This window comes from Zophobas morio, unplaced genomic scaffold, assembly GCF_036711695.1.
Source record: "Zophobas morio isolate AGI-343-1 ecotype UQ-CSIRO unplaced genomic scaffold, CSIRO_AGI_Zmor_V1 ptg000026l, whole genome shotgun sequence".
Classification (NCBI taxonomy): Eukaryota; Metazoa; Arthropoda; class Insecta; order Coleoptera; family Tenebrionidae; genus Zophobas; species Zophobas morio.
In genome coordinates, this window is record NW_026972131.1 from 4717628 (window position 1) to 4734611 (window position 16984).

Sequence of the window (16984 nt, forward strand, 5' to 3'; positions counted from 1 at the left end):
TATTATTATTATTATTATTAATATTATTATTATCTTTGTGCAGTTGGCGCGATAAAGCCCGCCAGCTCGACTAGGAACCGTGCACTCCGCTTAAACCACGTGTTTCTGTGTTATTTACGCTCACTTCCATTTAAATGTTCAATTTTTATAACTCTGATATTAAACTACAACTGAACAAGTGTCAAAGTTTCAAAAAGGGCAATAAACAACATTTAAATTTGCCATACAATCTTGTGAAATTTTAAACAACAAATAATTGTTATTTGAGATTAAAATTGGACATGAGATAATTTATATGAAGGAAACATTCATCAACAAAATATTCACAAAACAAAAACTACCGAGTCAGTTATCAAACTGTTGATACAATTTGTCGTACAGCTTGTATTTTACCGGCAACACGTTATACGTGGCAGATTTGGCTTTACTCATTACCTCGTCAGGTACTAGGCTGTTCTAGGCTTTCAGTATGTATCATTTCTTTCCTTTTTGATTTTATCTTCCACTGACAGACATAATTTCGAAAATCTAAGTAATATTTACACAAACCTCATTTGACATACACCTGTTAAAACTTTTATGACTTAAGCACCGTTATAAGTCAAACTGGCTATTGTAAGCTTTGTGGGCCCCAACCGCAAGATTATTACTGTCCATTGTGAACTGAGTTAAGTAATACAATAGCCAGTTTGACTTATAAGGGTGGTTTGGCTAAAGCTGCTTAAGTCATAAAAGTTTTAACAGGTGTATGTCAAATGAGGTTAGTTACATTTTGTTGAGGATAGGTAATAGGTGTCTCTTTTCCTAACGATATCTGAAACTTAACCAATACTTTTCAAGAATCATTGATTAAGTACATAATAATGTATGTACTTGATCAATACCAGAATTGAGTTAAATGATGATAAGCCTGCATTAAGTACTTCTTAAAATCGTTTGCCTCGGGTAAGAATTAGAACGAGTGCCGGCCCTACTCAGACGGCAGATAAAGGTATTTATGGGTAAACAGATTAGGTCAATACGCCGCAATCCGGTCCACACCTTTTCAAGTACAATTTCGAACCCCCCGCAAAACGGCCATCCGTCTATAGAGCAATTATGACCATCGGCGCAATACGGCCACACCGACAATGTGATAGACTGGGAAGTTTTTCCTCGTAATAATTAAAATGATTAAATAATGATGCCCGATCCAGCCTCTCTTCGCCCGTGTGACGTCACAACTGTAGGCCGAAATATAAGAACTTCGACCGGTCGACGTAATTATGTTCATCCGGAGCGGTACGATACGATAAAAAAGGTAGCAACAAATTGCATTCAATTTTTAAAATTCTTCAAAGAAATGTAAAGTAACTAGTCGAACTCGTTCATGTTTTTTTATGAAGTTTTCGATTGAAAATGAAAATCTATCCATCTATTGATCTTTACATAGAATAAAACGAAGTCTTTCTCTGAACGCGATAACCTCAAAAACTATTGTACGGATTTTCATGCGGTTTTCAGCAATAGATAGAGTTATTCACGAGGACGGTTCTAGTGTATGATTGATCCAAGGTTATTTTGATAGAACTTCTTTCGCCCTTGAAGTACAAACTTCGTCGCCTGAGAACTTGTTTGATCTACAGACCAGAGCGCACTCAGGCCAATCTCGACCATCTGGTCGGACAAAATTTACTATTATCAAATGGTAAAACGCTCACCAAAATTTGTCACCAACAATCCAAATTTTACAGTAGTAGATGCAATTTAAATTTTATATCCTCCGTTTACGGTTTTTGAATCGGTGTTGAGTTCTTATCTTGGTCGTCAAGATTTTTGGAAAAAAATCAACAACATTTTCCAATTTATAGTTATTGGAAGCATGTTAAATCGTTAGTCATAATCTTACAATTTTTCCGAATAGATATTAAAAATTAGTGTAGTCTTGAACTTGTGGTTTATAAATATGCTATTGAGACTTTACGACTTTTCGATTTCTGAATATTTTATTTTTCGATTTCTCAATTTTCAAATTGTTTTTTTTTTGAAAAAGAAAAAGATAATTTTTCAAATATTGACGTTCCTAAATTTTCAGTTTTCCGATTTCTGAACTAATCGTTTTTAATTTTCCGATTTCTTGAGTTCCCAAAGTTTTGATTTTTTCAATTCTTCAGTTTTTCGGAGTTTTCAGGTTGTTTGATTTTTCAATTTTTGCGAATGTTTAAGCTTACGGTTTTCCGACTTCGTTTTTTTTTCGTTTTTCGATTTCCAACTTTTCCAAATTTTTTAAGTTCTCAATTTTTTGGATATTTCATTCAGTTTTGGAATTTTTCAGTTTTTCGATTTTTCAACTTTTCAATGTTTTAATTTTTCAATTTTTAAATTTGTAGGTTTTTCGATTTTTCGAGTTTTTAGTTCTTCTATATTTCAATTTTTCAATTTTCCGAATTTTCAAATTTTTCTTTCTTAAAATTTTTCAATTTTTCAATTTTTTGATTTCTCGATTTATCGAATTCAGATGTTTCCATGTTTTGATTGTTCAATTTCTCGATTTATATAATTTTTCAAGTTTTTACTTTTCTTCTCGGGTTCCTTCATTCTTGAATCTTCTGGATTTTCGATTTCTAGATGTCTCACTTTTCAATGTTTCAATTTTCCAATTTTTCGATGTTTCGATTTTTCAGTTATCTGATTTTTCAATTTTTCAATTTTTTAAATTCTGGATTTGTCGATTTTTCAATTTTAGATTTTCGAATTTTTATTTTTTGAATTTTTGATGTTTGGATTTCTCCATTTTTTAATTTTGTGATATTTTGATTGGTCAATGGTTTAAATTTTAAATTTTTCGATTTCTGAATTTTGGATTTTTCAAAGTTTGACGTTGCTAAATTTTCAGATTTCCGATTTTTAAATTAATCTATTTTTGATTTTCCCATTTCTCGACTTCTCGAACTTAAATTTTTCAGTTCTTCAATTCTCCGATTTTTCGACTGCTTTGTGGTTTTCCGATTTCTCAATCTTCCCTTTTTTAATTTCTCAATTTTTGAATATTTCTTTCAGTTTTGGAATTTTCCAATATTCTGATTCGTCGACTTCCGGATTTTCCAATGTTTTATTTTTCGGATTTTCAGTTTTTCGTTTTTTAAACACTAGATCTTTAAATTTTTCGACTGTTTTATATTTCGATTTCTCAATTTTTCAACTTTTCGATATTTTAATTTTTCAATTTTTGAAATTCTAGATTTTTTAATTTCTCGAGTTTTCAGTTCTACATAATTATTCAATTTTCCGAATTTTTAAATTTTTCGATGTTCTGATTATTCAATCTCGATTTATCAATTTTTCGATTTTTAACTTTTCGATTTTGGCCCATTTCGGTTTCTCAATTTTTCGTTTTTCGACTACTCGATATTTTGATTTTTTGAGTTCTCGATGTCTCAGTTTTTGTATTTTTCGATGTTTTAATTTTTCAATGTTTCAGGTTTTAGATTTTTAGATTTTTCTATTTTTCAGTTCTTCAATATTTTTAATTTTTCAAATTCTGACGTTTCTGAATTTTCAATTTTCCGATTTCTCAATTAATCTATTTTTTTATTTTCCCATTTCTCGACTTCCCAAAGTTTCCAGTTCTTAGTTCCTCAGTTCCTCAATTTTTCAGGTTTTTGATTTTTCAATTTTTCAGTTTTTTAAGTTTGCGATTTTTCGATTATGCTTTTTTGATTTTTCGATTACCGAATTTTAAATTCTTTAATTGCCCAATTTTGGATGTTTCGTTCAATTTTGTGATTTTTCAGTTTTTCGATTCTTCAATTTTTCTTCTATTTTGTTCAATTTTTCAACATTTCGATATTTTAACTTTTCAATTTTTTTGACTTTTTGATTTTTCCATTTTTCAATTTTTCGACTTGGATTTTTGGACTTTCGCATTTTTTGATTTGTGAATTTTTCGATGTCTCAGTGTAATGACTTTTCAATTTTTCTACTAGGTATTCAATTTCTCGATATTTAAATTTTTCAATTTTTCAATGTTTGACGTTTCTAAATTTTTTTACTTTTCGATTTATCAATTTTTGAATTTTTTAATTTCCTAATTTTTGGATATTTCGTTCAGTTTTTCGATTCTTCTATTTTTCAATGTTTCGATACTTCAGTTTTGCAATTTTTTAGTAAGTATTTCGACTTTTCGATTTTTCGAATTCTGGATTTTTCAATTTTTCGATTTTTACGTTTTGAATTTTAAATTTTTCGTTTATTAAACTTTAGATTTTCAGTTTTTCGACTGTTTTATACTTCGATTTCTCAATTTTTCAACATTTCGATATTTTGACTTTTTAATTTATAAAACTTTAGGTTTTTCGATTTCTTGAATATTCAGTTCTCCTATATTTCAATTTTTCGATGTTTCGATTTTTCAATTATCCGATTGTCAATTTAAAATTAAAGAATTAATTCTTAGTTAAACACAAACAATAGTTGCATGTCAAAATCGAGTGAAACATGTGAGATGTGTGTAAACAAAAGCATCTAAATAATAACTATTTCCCGCAGAAATTCTAAACGCTTAGAGTCGATATTGGCCTGAGCGTGCTCCAGTCTGTGGATCAAACAAGTTCTCAGGCGACGATTTATAGAAAATTTGTGTTTTCTGATAACCTCTATATAGTAAAAACCAGTGGTATAAATGAACTTTCGAACCTCCTGCAAATTCTTAAGAGGTGCCGTCTGCAGTTATACAGACAATATGAAATGTATTAAAAGCAAATAACCAACGGAAAACAGTGAATTATTATCAGTATATGTATATGCTTAACTTCGATTGTTTATGTCTATAGATCGAAAGAATGTCACGTAGAAACTTATTTAATTTGAATGAGTTGTCTCCTGAAAACAGAATACTAAAATTATTAATTAAGCCACAATGAAATAAAATGTTTTGATTTTGATTATTACTACGCTTATGTGATCATAATTAAATAAAAACCTGGGTATTCTCGTATTTTTTAAAAAATGAGGTTCTTAATTTGATCAATAAAAAGTTAGTCGCAGGCTATAAGTATAATCCGACAAATCCAGCCCTTTAAAAAAATTATAAAATTTGATTTTACGATCTTCGTTTTCTGTTAACTGCTGTAAAGTAAAAAGCAGAGGCATAAATAACACCCCTTGTCATTCGGCACCAGGTAATAGCAATCTGAAGCTCAAGTCTTTACTTATATTTATACATCGAAAGAATCTCACGTAGAAATTAGTTTGATTTGAATCAGTTTGTCTTCTCAAAAACAGGGCTAAAATTATTATTAATTAAACCATAATCGAACAAAATGTTCTGAATATTATAATTCTTATTTTATCATTGTTATTTATGTACTAAGACGTACGTATTATTCACATTTTCGAGAAAATGGGGTTACTTGTTCTTAATTTGACCAATAAAAAATTTGAGAAAGTTGACGTCATCAACATTATTACCTTATTATACCTTGCAAAGGTTTTTGCGAAAATTTGAACGTTTAGCGTAAAAGATGAAAGCGGGTTCGCACAGTACAAGTATATGTGTATATTTTTTTTTACTAACGGAGCTACCACCATTTTTCCGACCTCATCGACAAAATACATATCACCCAAAATTTTGATAGCTTAGTTCGAAAATTGTTTATGACCAGAAGATTTAAATACACCCTTTCGTTTTTTGTATTGTGATTTAAAATTGACCTTCTAAGTTGTCGCCAAGTGCTTTTTCGACAAAATACTCCAGTGCCATCTCTTATCATGTACCCGGTACGTAAGCGTAGACACAAACCTGGGACACGCATTACAGCCCACTTTGATTTCTATTTTACGTAGTATCTGGCGCTGCCGCTAGTTGTACCCTCTGTTGACAAAAGAAACGTTCCACTGTTGTTGCCTAGTTAGTGATCTGTTTCTGTAAAACTCCATTCTATATCTTCTGTGTTTTTATTGCTGGTTAGGCCGTGTATTGCTGGTTGCCTATCACAAGCCAGGCACAGTACATACACTAGGGACAACTCGATATTTTTAGTGATCCGTTTTCATACGTGGTCGTTCGTCTTGTGACCGCATGAGGGCGCATAACTGAAATATTTAAAATTTGGCAGTTTATTGTATTCGTTTTTCCGGTTTTGCTTGTTTAAGCCTGTTTTTTGGTAAAACTGCAATTTATTTAAATTGTCGTAAAATATTTTACAAAAATATAGACAATATTTGATGTGCCTAGCATTAACACCACTAAAGAAATAGAACAAACGATGTTCTAACTGAAAAGAAGTTATTTCTTTGGTATTTTCCGATATCCTTCAATATCGTCGGATTTTTGTTACTGTGTGCACTAAATAATCCTCCTCGGTTTCCCTTTTGAATAGAATATACTATCTTAACATAAATAACTATTCTATTTTTAAGAGTGAGGACAACTGCATATTTATATATTCACTTTTTGCAAAATTTAGGTACACATATCAATGTATTGTATTGTATATTAGTTGAAGGGCATCTAAGGTTGTATCAGATTGCTTGAAGCTTTCACATATCGTGTATTAAATTTTCTTTTTAATTTTTGGACTTTCAGCTAGTAGCAATTTGTTTTTAAAAATTAATACCAACCAAACAATCTCAAACAACGTTTGTTGAATATGATAACTGAAATAAAGGTCACCACTCAATACAATTATTTTAAGTTGAATTAATTATATTTTTAGACAATTCATGAATAATTAATTACATATATGATATAACACATAATATATTATATACATATCCAAAAAATTTATAGTAACACTACATGAACCGTTTAAATAAATGTACTTAAGTTCGACAAGGCCACTTTGATTTCATTTTTACATATCCAGTATACTCATTAACGAAAAACAATTTTAAATTATTAAAATAAACATATATGTTATTGTCAATATATTAATACAGATGAGGTAATTAATTTACAACACATATTTTTAACGGATATTTTGGCCATTTTACGATGTTTATGGAAAATAAACAATCAAAATTGAGCAATTTATATACATATGTACAAAAAAGCTGTACTGGACTGAAATAAGTTTACATTAATGTCTTTTACTAAGCTATTTTAAAAGTAGTACAAAATGCAAAACTTCGTTGAAGTTTTCTTTACACAGTTAGTCGATTGGACGGTATATCCAATTTTCCTGGTTACAAACAGATACTTAATATCTAAAATAGTTACATTTATTATGGCAGTATTTAAAATAAACTAAAAAAAATATCACAAAACGTAAAAGATATTCATTCTTTTAAAGAAATCACAACAATACGTACCATATCGTTCAATAATTTCTTAAGGACAACAAACAGGTTATATTTGGAATAACAGTTCTATAAAAAAGTTATACACTAATAAAATATTTAATAACACATTTTATTAATTAATTGATTTGTTGTCACAGCTATAAAAGTTTATTTACACGCGAATAATGTTGAAAAATTCGGATTTAGATGTTTTCGTAACATTCGGTTAGTAGTTTTTACACTTATCAAATTTTTGATGACATATATATTTTATTAAATAAAAGTATGGTCCAAAAACAATGCGTAATAAAAATAACAAAGCAACATTTCTTTATTAACGTACTAATATAAGTATTCAGTACTATAAAAATATCAAAATATTCTTCCAATAGAAAACCAACGTAGATTTAAAACCTCTAGTTTTCATAAGCTTCTTTCCATTTTATTTATAAACTTTTAACACACATCACACACTCACAGTAAAGTAACACTCACGTTTGAGTTCGTAGTCATAAGGTAATAACAAACTTTATTATGTCTTTTTGATTTATAAATATGTCAGTTCTGCCGAATCATTAATTAGGTCAAAAGCGAGTCGCAGTCACTGTCCGTGGCTGCGTAGAGCTCATCGTTGGTGTTCTTGTGCTATTGGCCTCCAGCAGCGGTTGTAAAGCCTGCTGAACAGAAATCTATAAGTTCGAGTGATTTGTGGGTGGTTATTTACTTACTCTAGGACTTGCCATTTTGTGTCACATCAAGTGCATTGAAAAGAGCGGGACATTTAAATTCTAGATTCTTAAACTATATTAGCAAGTGAAGTTACACCGAATAAGTTTGACGATTGTTACAACATTGTTTCGTAACACTTATGTGGCACAAACTGGTGGATGTTTCTGCAACTGATCCAAAACTGTACTTACACTAGTGTCTCGAGGACTCATCAAAGGCGTTTCAGCATTGACGGCGTTTTCATGCATTAGTTGCTCTTCCCGAAGAGGTCTCGGAATGTAAGCGGGAAGATGCGGATGATGCAAAGTTTGGAAAGACGAAGGATGAGGCGGACTTAGAGGCTGCAGACATTGAGGAATGCGTTTCATGTCGATTTGAGCGTATACCGTGGGTTCTTGGCGCCGTATTACAGACATGGGGATGGCTTGTTGATTATAGATGACATGCGGCATCTGTTGATTTGTGAGAGACAATTCAGCATATGTTATTTCATCGTTCTGAAAAATAGGATTGATGCTGTATTGGAAAGAAAGCCGAAAGAATAAAGACATGAATGGCGGAAAAAGAAAGTTTCAGTTTAATGCTGGCATTAAGCAGACAGAAATAAATTTGTAACGAAAGAAAGTTGTCCTATACATGCCATACACGATGAACGGTGCGACTAAAGAGTGAAATATCGTAGTTTGGGAAAACTGTTTGTGTAGGTCAAATATCTATACAATTTATGAAGACGATCGATTTGTGTTGCTGGTTGTTATTACTTATTACACTTACTTAGCAGTTTAAGACTAAATTCATTGAAATGGGAAAATTAAGCCTCTTATATGAACCGGTTGTTGCTAGGTAGACTAAGTTAAAAGTAGAAAAGACGGATAACTTAAAAAATATCTATTTTTTGAATGTGAAAAAAAAGTTTGGATTTTAGTCTCCAAAAAATAGAAAATTGTTAAGACTTGCTACAAAACGAATGAAAAATTAGAAACAAAAATTTGAAATTTTTCTAGATTATAGAGGTGTGACTTTTTCTTTTGGAGCTTTAACTACTTTCTTTTCGTATTATAGAACCCGTATACGACGAGCGCCGAAATAGGATGTCGAGTTGGACACCGACACCAACACCGACACCGTTCTGAACTGAGTCTGAACATAGGCATGTAAAGCCGCGCTATAGAAAGAAAGAGAGAGACTATTATTAAATAAAATGTGTTCGTTTGACTGTTCCAACGACTAGATTAGGTACAATAATTGATGCCGTTTTCACACAGTTTATTACTCACTTAAGAACTGATATTTATATCACTCATTTAGTTACCATAGGCACCAATAACTGTGTTGAATGATAGAGATAAAGATATTGTACTTGTTACTTTAGTTGGTAAATTACACATTGTACTTTAATTTTTTTGTATACAATATTATTCTAATACTGAATTATGATATTTCTATAAATAAAAAAGTATATTTTATAATAAACAAAAATGACAATTTACTTTAATTATATATTAACATATTTTTGGTTTTTATTATTTTTTAAGAGAAATTTAATGACTTCGCCGCGTATACGTGTTTAATTTATATAAATTGACAACGTAGAGTTAAAACTCCATTCGTGCGTCCCTGGGTCGACGCACTCTTTTTTATTTCTTTATAGGAATGTCGGATAAAGCCTAACTCAAAATAATTGAATACTGATACTTTAAACTAATTTATCTAAAACCCAATGAATGATTTATTAATTTGGTGTGGTTGTGGTTACACATCAATATAGCCAGCAGACAAATTGTACCACTAAACATTAGAAGGATTTTTAATCAATAAAATACCTAAACAAGGTGAAAGTATTTAAATAAACAAATAATAACAAGAAAAGTGTGGTAATTTTACTAGTAAGCGTTAAAGTTTAGAAAATTATGGGCAAATTAAGAAAACTCGTTAAATTTACGTATCTAGTACTTGAAACATAAAATAATCATAAAAAAATGTCTATCAATCATTTCTGATCACACGGTATCATGCACCAAGTGAGTAAGTATCTTTTTATTTACGGAGAAGAAGGATTAGCTCACATGCCCCATGGCACGTGGGATATTTGTTCGAGTGAATAAACCTACACGAATTCAAAAATTTATTTTGCAAAAATTGAACCCAAAGAATCAATTTTGCGGTGGGCATGATTTATTGACGCAGAGGTTCAGTGAAAATTGTAAACAACTTGTAGGTATTCTATGATAACTGCTAAAAAAGAAATGAAAATCTTGATAAGCAAGACGTTTATGTTCCTGAACTTGTTTTTTATTTTTTCTGTAAGTGATTACAAATTTGAGAGTGAATAAAAAATTTTACAATTCACTTGTTTGTCAGGGCTGCTAAGCATTTAATAAAGAAATTTTAAAACATCAAAATTGAACAAAATAATTTGACCCCCGTGGGCACAAGAAGTCCATTTAGAGGTCAAGTGTCTTTCTGTGTTTCGCCTTCAATCAGTTCCAGATATAGGAAGCAGTATTTAGACTAGTTTGATTATCATTTGAATAAAACGAATTATTATCTTTACACTTTGTCGATATAGATTTACAGTGATGTAGGTAATCACTAATCAATAATAACTAGATGATCGGACCCTAACCAGCGCTGCAGAGCCTAATTACAACATCGATATGTATTTCCTTATACAAATTTTCCATTTTTAACATGTTTTAAGTTTCATGTTGTGAAAATAAGTCTACAAAATATAAGCCCGCCCACCCACCCTATCTCAATTGTGATGATTTTTTTATTCGCCGTTAACTAAGAGGGCGGAGCTTAACTGTAAAATACTCTTTTTACAAGAAATTGAAAACATGTTTTTGAGTATCGTGTTGTTCAAAGAATACCATGTGTATTCAGAAAAAAAGCACAATATAAACCCCGCCCACCCACCCCATCTCAATTGTCATGATTTTTTTTTTATTCTTAGAAACTTAAAACACATTTAAAATGATAAGTTTTTGCAAAGAAATATAGATTTTGCAATTAGGCTCCGCCTCTAGGTCTGCAAACGAATGAAAACTTCATTACCATTTACATCAGGGCAGGTATGGGTGGGGCTTAATCTTTGGCTTTAATTTTTTCTTAAAATACATAGTATCCTTTGAATAACAAGATACTTAAAAATGTGTCTGATATGAGCATTTTTTGTAGAGAAATAATGATTAAAATGAAATCATCACAATTGAGATAGGGCGGGTGGGGGGGACCTATATTTTGCCTTTTTGCTTAATATACGTGGTCGTCATTTCAAAATAAGAAATTTAAAACATGTTTAAAATGGTACACTTTTCAATACACAAATATGAATCTTGTAATTAAGCCCCGCCCCTCGATTTGGTAACGAATGGAAAATCCATCACAATTGAGAATTGAGATCGGGGCGGGTATGGGTGGGGCCTAATCTTTGCTTTTATTTTTTTCTTAATATATATATATAGTATTCTTTGAACAACGCGATACTCAAAAACATGTTTTTAATTCCTCGTAGAGAAATAATGATTTTGCAGTTAAGCTCCGCCCCCTGGGCTCACGACGAATAAAAAAAATCATCACAATTGAGATAGGGCGGGTGGGCGGGGCTACATTTTGACTTTTTCTCTTAATATGTGTAGACTTATTTCGATAAAAAGAAACTTAAAGCATAATAATTGTAAATTTTTGTAGTCATCAACTTAAATCCTCCACTTTTCTTCTACAACCCCATTAAATACGGCAAAAGTTGAACATCAAAGTCACTATCAACGGCAACTTGGCAACGGAGCTTATAAATGACAATTTTCAGCTTTAAAAGCAACGTCAGCGGGAACGGCAACTGTAACGGGAACTTCAACGTCAACAGCAAGTTATAAATTCCATTTAACTGTCATCACTCCTGCAGTAGTTTGCTGATAAAGTATTACTAGTTAGAAAAATTGTATTCCGTAGGTACTGGTCAAAGTATAGTCGGGAACATTTAAAGTGGCAGACCTAACTTTTAAAGCCGCCATAGAATAATAAAAGCAGTGGCGGCTCGTAATTGACTGACAAAAGTAGTTTTGACATAAGTTATTATTTTTGTCTATATGAAATTGGCAAGAAATCCCAAAAAGTTCCGTTTTGAAGATGCAGTTACTCATAATTTATAAAAAACCATTCTGTAGCTATGTTGTCAAACAGATACTGACATCTGGTGACCATTTAATTTTATTTGTCACTGTATATAACAACAGTTTGATATCGTTGCAAATTTAACTCGAAACAGCTGTATGTACATCGAAAAATTGGAGCCAAATTTTTTCCGAAAATTTTCGCTACATGCACACGTTAATTACTCTGCAAAACAAATATCCAATTATTTGGTCTCACCGTCTTGGTCCCATACAGATCGTAACAACCATTCTTCGCCTGATTGTTTGGACTGTGCATCCTACTGTAGACCCTCAACGGCGCGTTATTCAGTCTTTCGAAGGCCCGTTCTTCATCTTGATAGTCATCTTCTCCGTTGTTCTGCGGGATGATATCTGGATTTTTCTCTTCCAAACTGTCAACGCTATCGTTAAGATCTTTGTTTAACGGTTCCGTGCTGGCTTTATCTCCGTTTCCGGCAACGCAGCGGCGTCCCGATGATGACAAACCGCCGTCGTCATAGTCTTTGTCGTCCCGTTCGCCACCACCTCGCAGACGTATAACCACCACTATTACAACGGCGACAAGGATCAAAGCTGCCACTACTCCTATTAAAGCTCCGAGGAGCGGTGTTATTTGGAGCAAAGCTGGGGTTGATGCTGGAAGAGATTTTATTTGTTATGTAGAGGGGTTGTGTGACAAATATAGTAAAGCAACCATAAGGACTACCAGCATGAGACAGCAGTTACTTTTAATTCAAAAGATTATTTGCGTATGTACTTCTAATGGGTTTGAGTGTTGATAATTTAATTTAACAGATATCGAAAGTCTCATTTAATATTAACTATAGAGGCAAAGATACATCAAAGTTTGTGTGTTGCGAGGTAAACTGGATTTAGTGGGAGTTAAATCTGTAGAAGAAAATGCGAAAATTCAAATAATTCAAATTGAAAATGTTGAAAGTTGCATACAGTTTAAAGAAGTTTTTATGTCTCTAAACGTTTACATTACGGAGAATTTAAATTCAAAGCAACATTTAAAACCATTTGATTTAAACGAAAGCGTTAGTACAAATGAAACTCATTGCTTCCTCGCCATCGAACAGAATCACGGTCGATTACTTCAGTCTGACATTTTTTAAACTCTTTTTTTCTAGTTTTCTTTATTAGTGGTGAGGATGATTAGACAAAGTTTGATTAGCATTTTACCATCTACATGATATTCATAATACATAAGTATATAAAATTTGTCAACAGTCGGTCCGGTAGTCAAATTTTGACGAATAAATCGTATCTAAATGTGCAAAATTTAGTGGATCTATACTTGTTACTTGTCATTTCATTAATATTTTTTAGAATTGCTTATACAGGATGACTCAAAAAAATTAATAAATGAGTCAATTTGCTTTATTGATTAAACCAGGAACTTTTCTGGAAATGGAGCTGGGTTTAAAGTTTTCATTTGTTTGCCAACGATTAATAAAACACGACATAAACCAAATCAGTTACTTACACGCAACAACTAAAATGTGTACTTTTGGATAAGTGACACTAATAACGTTGTCGGTTAATTTTCGCTCAACAACCACACACGAAATATTTTGATCTATCTTTCTCCCTACGAGACCACATGCAGAAGAAAAAAGTTAATTTCTAAATGGGAGGTTAAAGTTATGATATAAACCACCACACCAAAGTTTTAGAAACCCGACACACGATTTCCTTTGAGAATGTCTTACCATTACTTCGCATAGTGCTCTTAGGGGCGTAAATAATATTTGCATCGCTCATTAAAGACTTCTTATCCTTCGTTCTAACAAAAAGTAATAAATCATCGTATCTTTGTGGCAAGTTTCTAAAAACGATATCGTCAGGAGTTTGTGACGTGGCAGTTCCGATTAAAATGCGGCTTTCCGCATGAAAGATCTGGAGGACGTAGGTGTCGTGCATGTCACGTTTTTTCTCTGGAACTTGACATTTTATCCTGAGATAGAACTGACTTTGGTGAACCAGTGTACAGTTTTCCGGTGGAAATGGTTTGTTACTTTTAGCAACTACAAACAACGAAAAACAAAACGTTATGACTGAAACTGGTGTTAACCAATGAAAAGAAATTTGACTTTGATGTGGATTCGGTTTTAAATTCGTTCTTCATGTGTAAGTTTTTCCGAACAAGTGGACAAGGATGGCAGTTAGTGCGGGGAGTGCAAGAAAATGTTTTACCTGTGTGTTTCTCCGCTGATTTGAGGGTAAAAGCATGGAGATGGGAGACATCGCTTCTTCCCTTCTTGTTAGAGGCATAAAGCCCGATGTCGAATCCTAGCCCGGATTCCAATCCACCAACAGTGAAAATGGGATTTTTTGACGTGACGTTGCTCACCAATTTGCGTGTCTGCGTGTCGTACACTTCCATAATGAATTCTTGCTGCAAACCACCGTCGAAGCCTTCCGTACATTCCACGTGCAATGACTCCGCTGTTTGATTAAGGATTGTACAGTTCGAAAGGGCATCAGGCTTTCCTGAAACGCAAAAATCACATTTATCTGTATTTCTGCCGTAGGCCTCACAGGAATGTAAATTCGCTGTTATAAATTGCCCTTGCTGATTGGTTTCGCTACGCTGGGTGTCCCAGATTTTATTCCCCACGCAACAATTCCTTTGTTACTTGAGGTATCGGCATGTGGTCAACGCTAACTTGAATAATATATAAAAGTAAGCTTTCCTTCGTGTTGCCACTCTGGAATTGTTAGTCCCAAAGTAAGCGAGATACTTTTTATTTTATTTGCAGAACAATTTTTAAACAATGTGTCACTTTTTGAAAAATCCACAAATACAGCGTGAAGAAAACAAATTTTCGCGCTGAATTTAATTAACAGCGGCGCGAAATCATATTTGAATCATTTGTATTTGAGAAAAAAAATTCAATCAAAAATTAAACATAGGCAACCATGTGCACGTTAGCGCTTGGGGGTAGTTGATAGTTCTGCATGTTTAGTTAGAGGGCGGTAGTTGGCTTTGACAAGAGAACGACATGGCAAATAGCATGGTGAAAGCGTGATACGTCATTGTTGTTTTTGAGTTGGTGACGTGTGGGTGCATGATGAAAAGGACGCTGTAAGTAGCTAGGTTAAATTAGTTGGTTTGGTAGTTAATAAAAGGGAGGAAGCCTTTGTTTAACGACAATCAATCGTAATGCCGACGGCGTCCATTTTTCTTCATTCACCGATCAGGTTAGGGTTTTAATCGTTAACTGTTTCTAACACAATTTAACAGACATTAGATTTATTTAAACAGACTCTTACTAGGAGATTTCATGAAATTCACTTAGTCAGGATAACACTTTTGTTTACAAGTTACGAATGAGATTTCTGGATACATATACGTAGGTGTTACACTATAACACTTCTTAATTCTTCACACAAGATTGCTAATAGTTCATTTACGGGAGTTAAATTAACAAAATTCATACCGTGAACTGACGGGGGATTAAAATAATTTCTTCCCTTAGGCCGTTATCATCGTTATCATCATTACACCACCAACGCAAAAACAATGTAACATTTATCTTTATTTAGACGTAGCCGATTGTGGCAACCCCAGTTACTGAAAAGATGTACATCATTTTGTAGTTTTACGCAATCTCTTAGGGATTTTACTTCGAGGAAAGGTTTCAATCATATGTAAAAAGTCATTAATAAAGATCAAAAACAGTATCGAATCTTGTGGTACGCCTGACATAATCGAGAAAATACTTAATTTTAATTTTAATATTAAGGGTTTAGTGAAGCCAAAGCATTCAAGCTTCTATAATAACAGAGTGTCCAATCTCATTAAAGGCTTTATTAAAATCGGTATAGACGTGGTCAATAGCATCGGATGTATATTGCGCAAACTAAGCCAAGTTGCTGACCGTTGATCTGTTTTTCGACAAAAATCGTGCAGAAAAGGAGTTAGATAACACTTTATACTTGAATATATTCTTTTGAACAAAGTGGACTCAAAAACTGGCAAAGTTGTAGAAGAAGCCGGAGAATTTAGTCTTCAGGTGTATGCGAAACTTATACAGTTAATAAGATCGATAGTTCTCGACCAGTGGATTGAAATGGGCTATTGGGATTTAATACAATGTAAACGCTCCTGAAGAACGTGCTAAAGTCACTAACAATATCAACTGGAGAGTTTCATTCAGAGTTTTCATATTTAATAAAACTTGGGATTCTCGAGCTGTTTCTTTTTTTTTTACATAGGATATCATTTTTTTTGGCGAATACAGTTAATTAATTCTTGGTTAAACGAATATGAAACATAGTTATCAAATTTAAAAGTAGGAACTCAAATTTTAAATATTTTATACAGGATTTTATAAAAACTGCTTAGTACATGGGTCATTGACATTATTTGAGTTATAGATAGTGCACCAGTTTATCGATAGAAGAGTGTCATATAAGTAAATATTCAAAGTCTGATCTTTTGAAGTTGAATTGTTTGGACGTTATGTGGTGTAAATTTGTTTTATTCTTTGTAAATTCACACTTCATGTTAGGATTCTAATCGTTAACTGGTTCTAACACAATTTAACGGACATTAGATTTGTTCAGATAGAGCACTTGCAGGAGTTTTCATGAAATTCACTTAGTCAGGATTCCCCATTGTTTACCAAATTATGATTTATGGATGTTTATACTTAAGTGTTACATTATAACACTTCTTAATTCCACCCACAAGATTGTTAATAGTTCACTAACGGCAGTTAAATCAACCTAACGTTGCCCCACTCTGAGAAAAGACCGTGAAGGTACGGTAGTCCACGATATAAACACTCAAAGCTAATTGTTTCAAGTAACTAATCACTTGGATAATG

At 32.5% G+C, this 16984-nt stretch overlaps 1 protein-coding gene across 7 annotated transcripts in view; it reads right to left on the minus strand.

Moving 5' to 3' along the window:
• Positions 1-6760: 6760 nt before the first annotated feature.
• LOC135136030 (hemicentin-2-like) overlaps positions 6761-16984 on the minus strand; it is a 587972-nt gene continuing 577748 nt past the window's right edge. The window contains exons 11-15 of one of the 7 annotated variants that reach the window (XM_064065158.1): positions 14346-14642; positions 13862-14176; positions 12364-12692; positions 8181-8486; positions 6761-7937 (exon numbers count right to left, since the gene is read on the minus strand). In XM_064065158.1, coding sequence (XP_063921228.1) covers positions 7845-7937; positions 8181-8486; positions 12364-12692; positions 13862-14176; positions 14346-14642 — 1340 coding nt within the window. In that variant the 3' untranslated portion in view covers positions 6761-7844. Of the gene's footprint in view, positions 7938-8180; positions 8487-12363; positions 12783-13861; positions 14177-14345; positions 14643-16984 lie in introns of all 7 variants that reach the window. The other 6 variants (XM_064065157.1, XM_064065156.1, XM_064065155.1 and 3 more) reach the window with 6 other exon arrangements.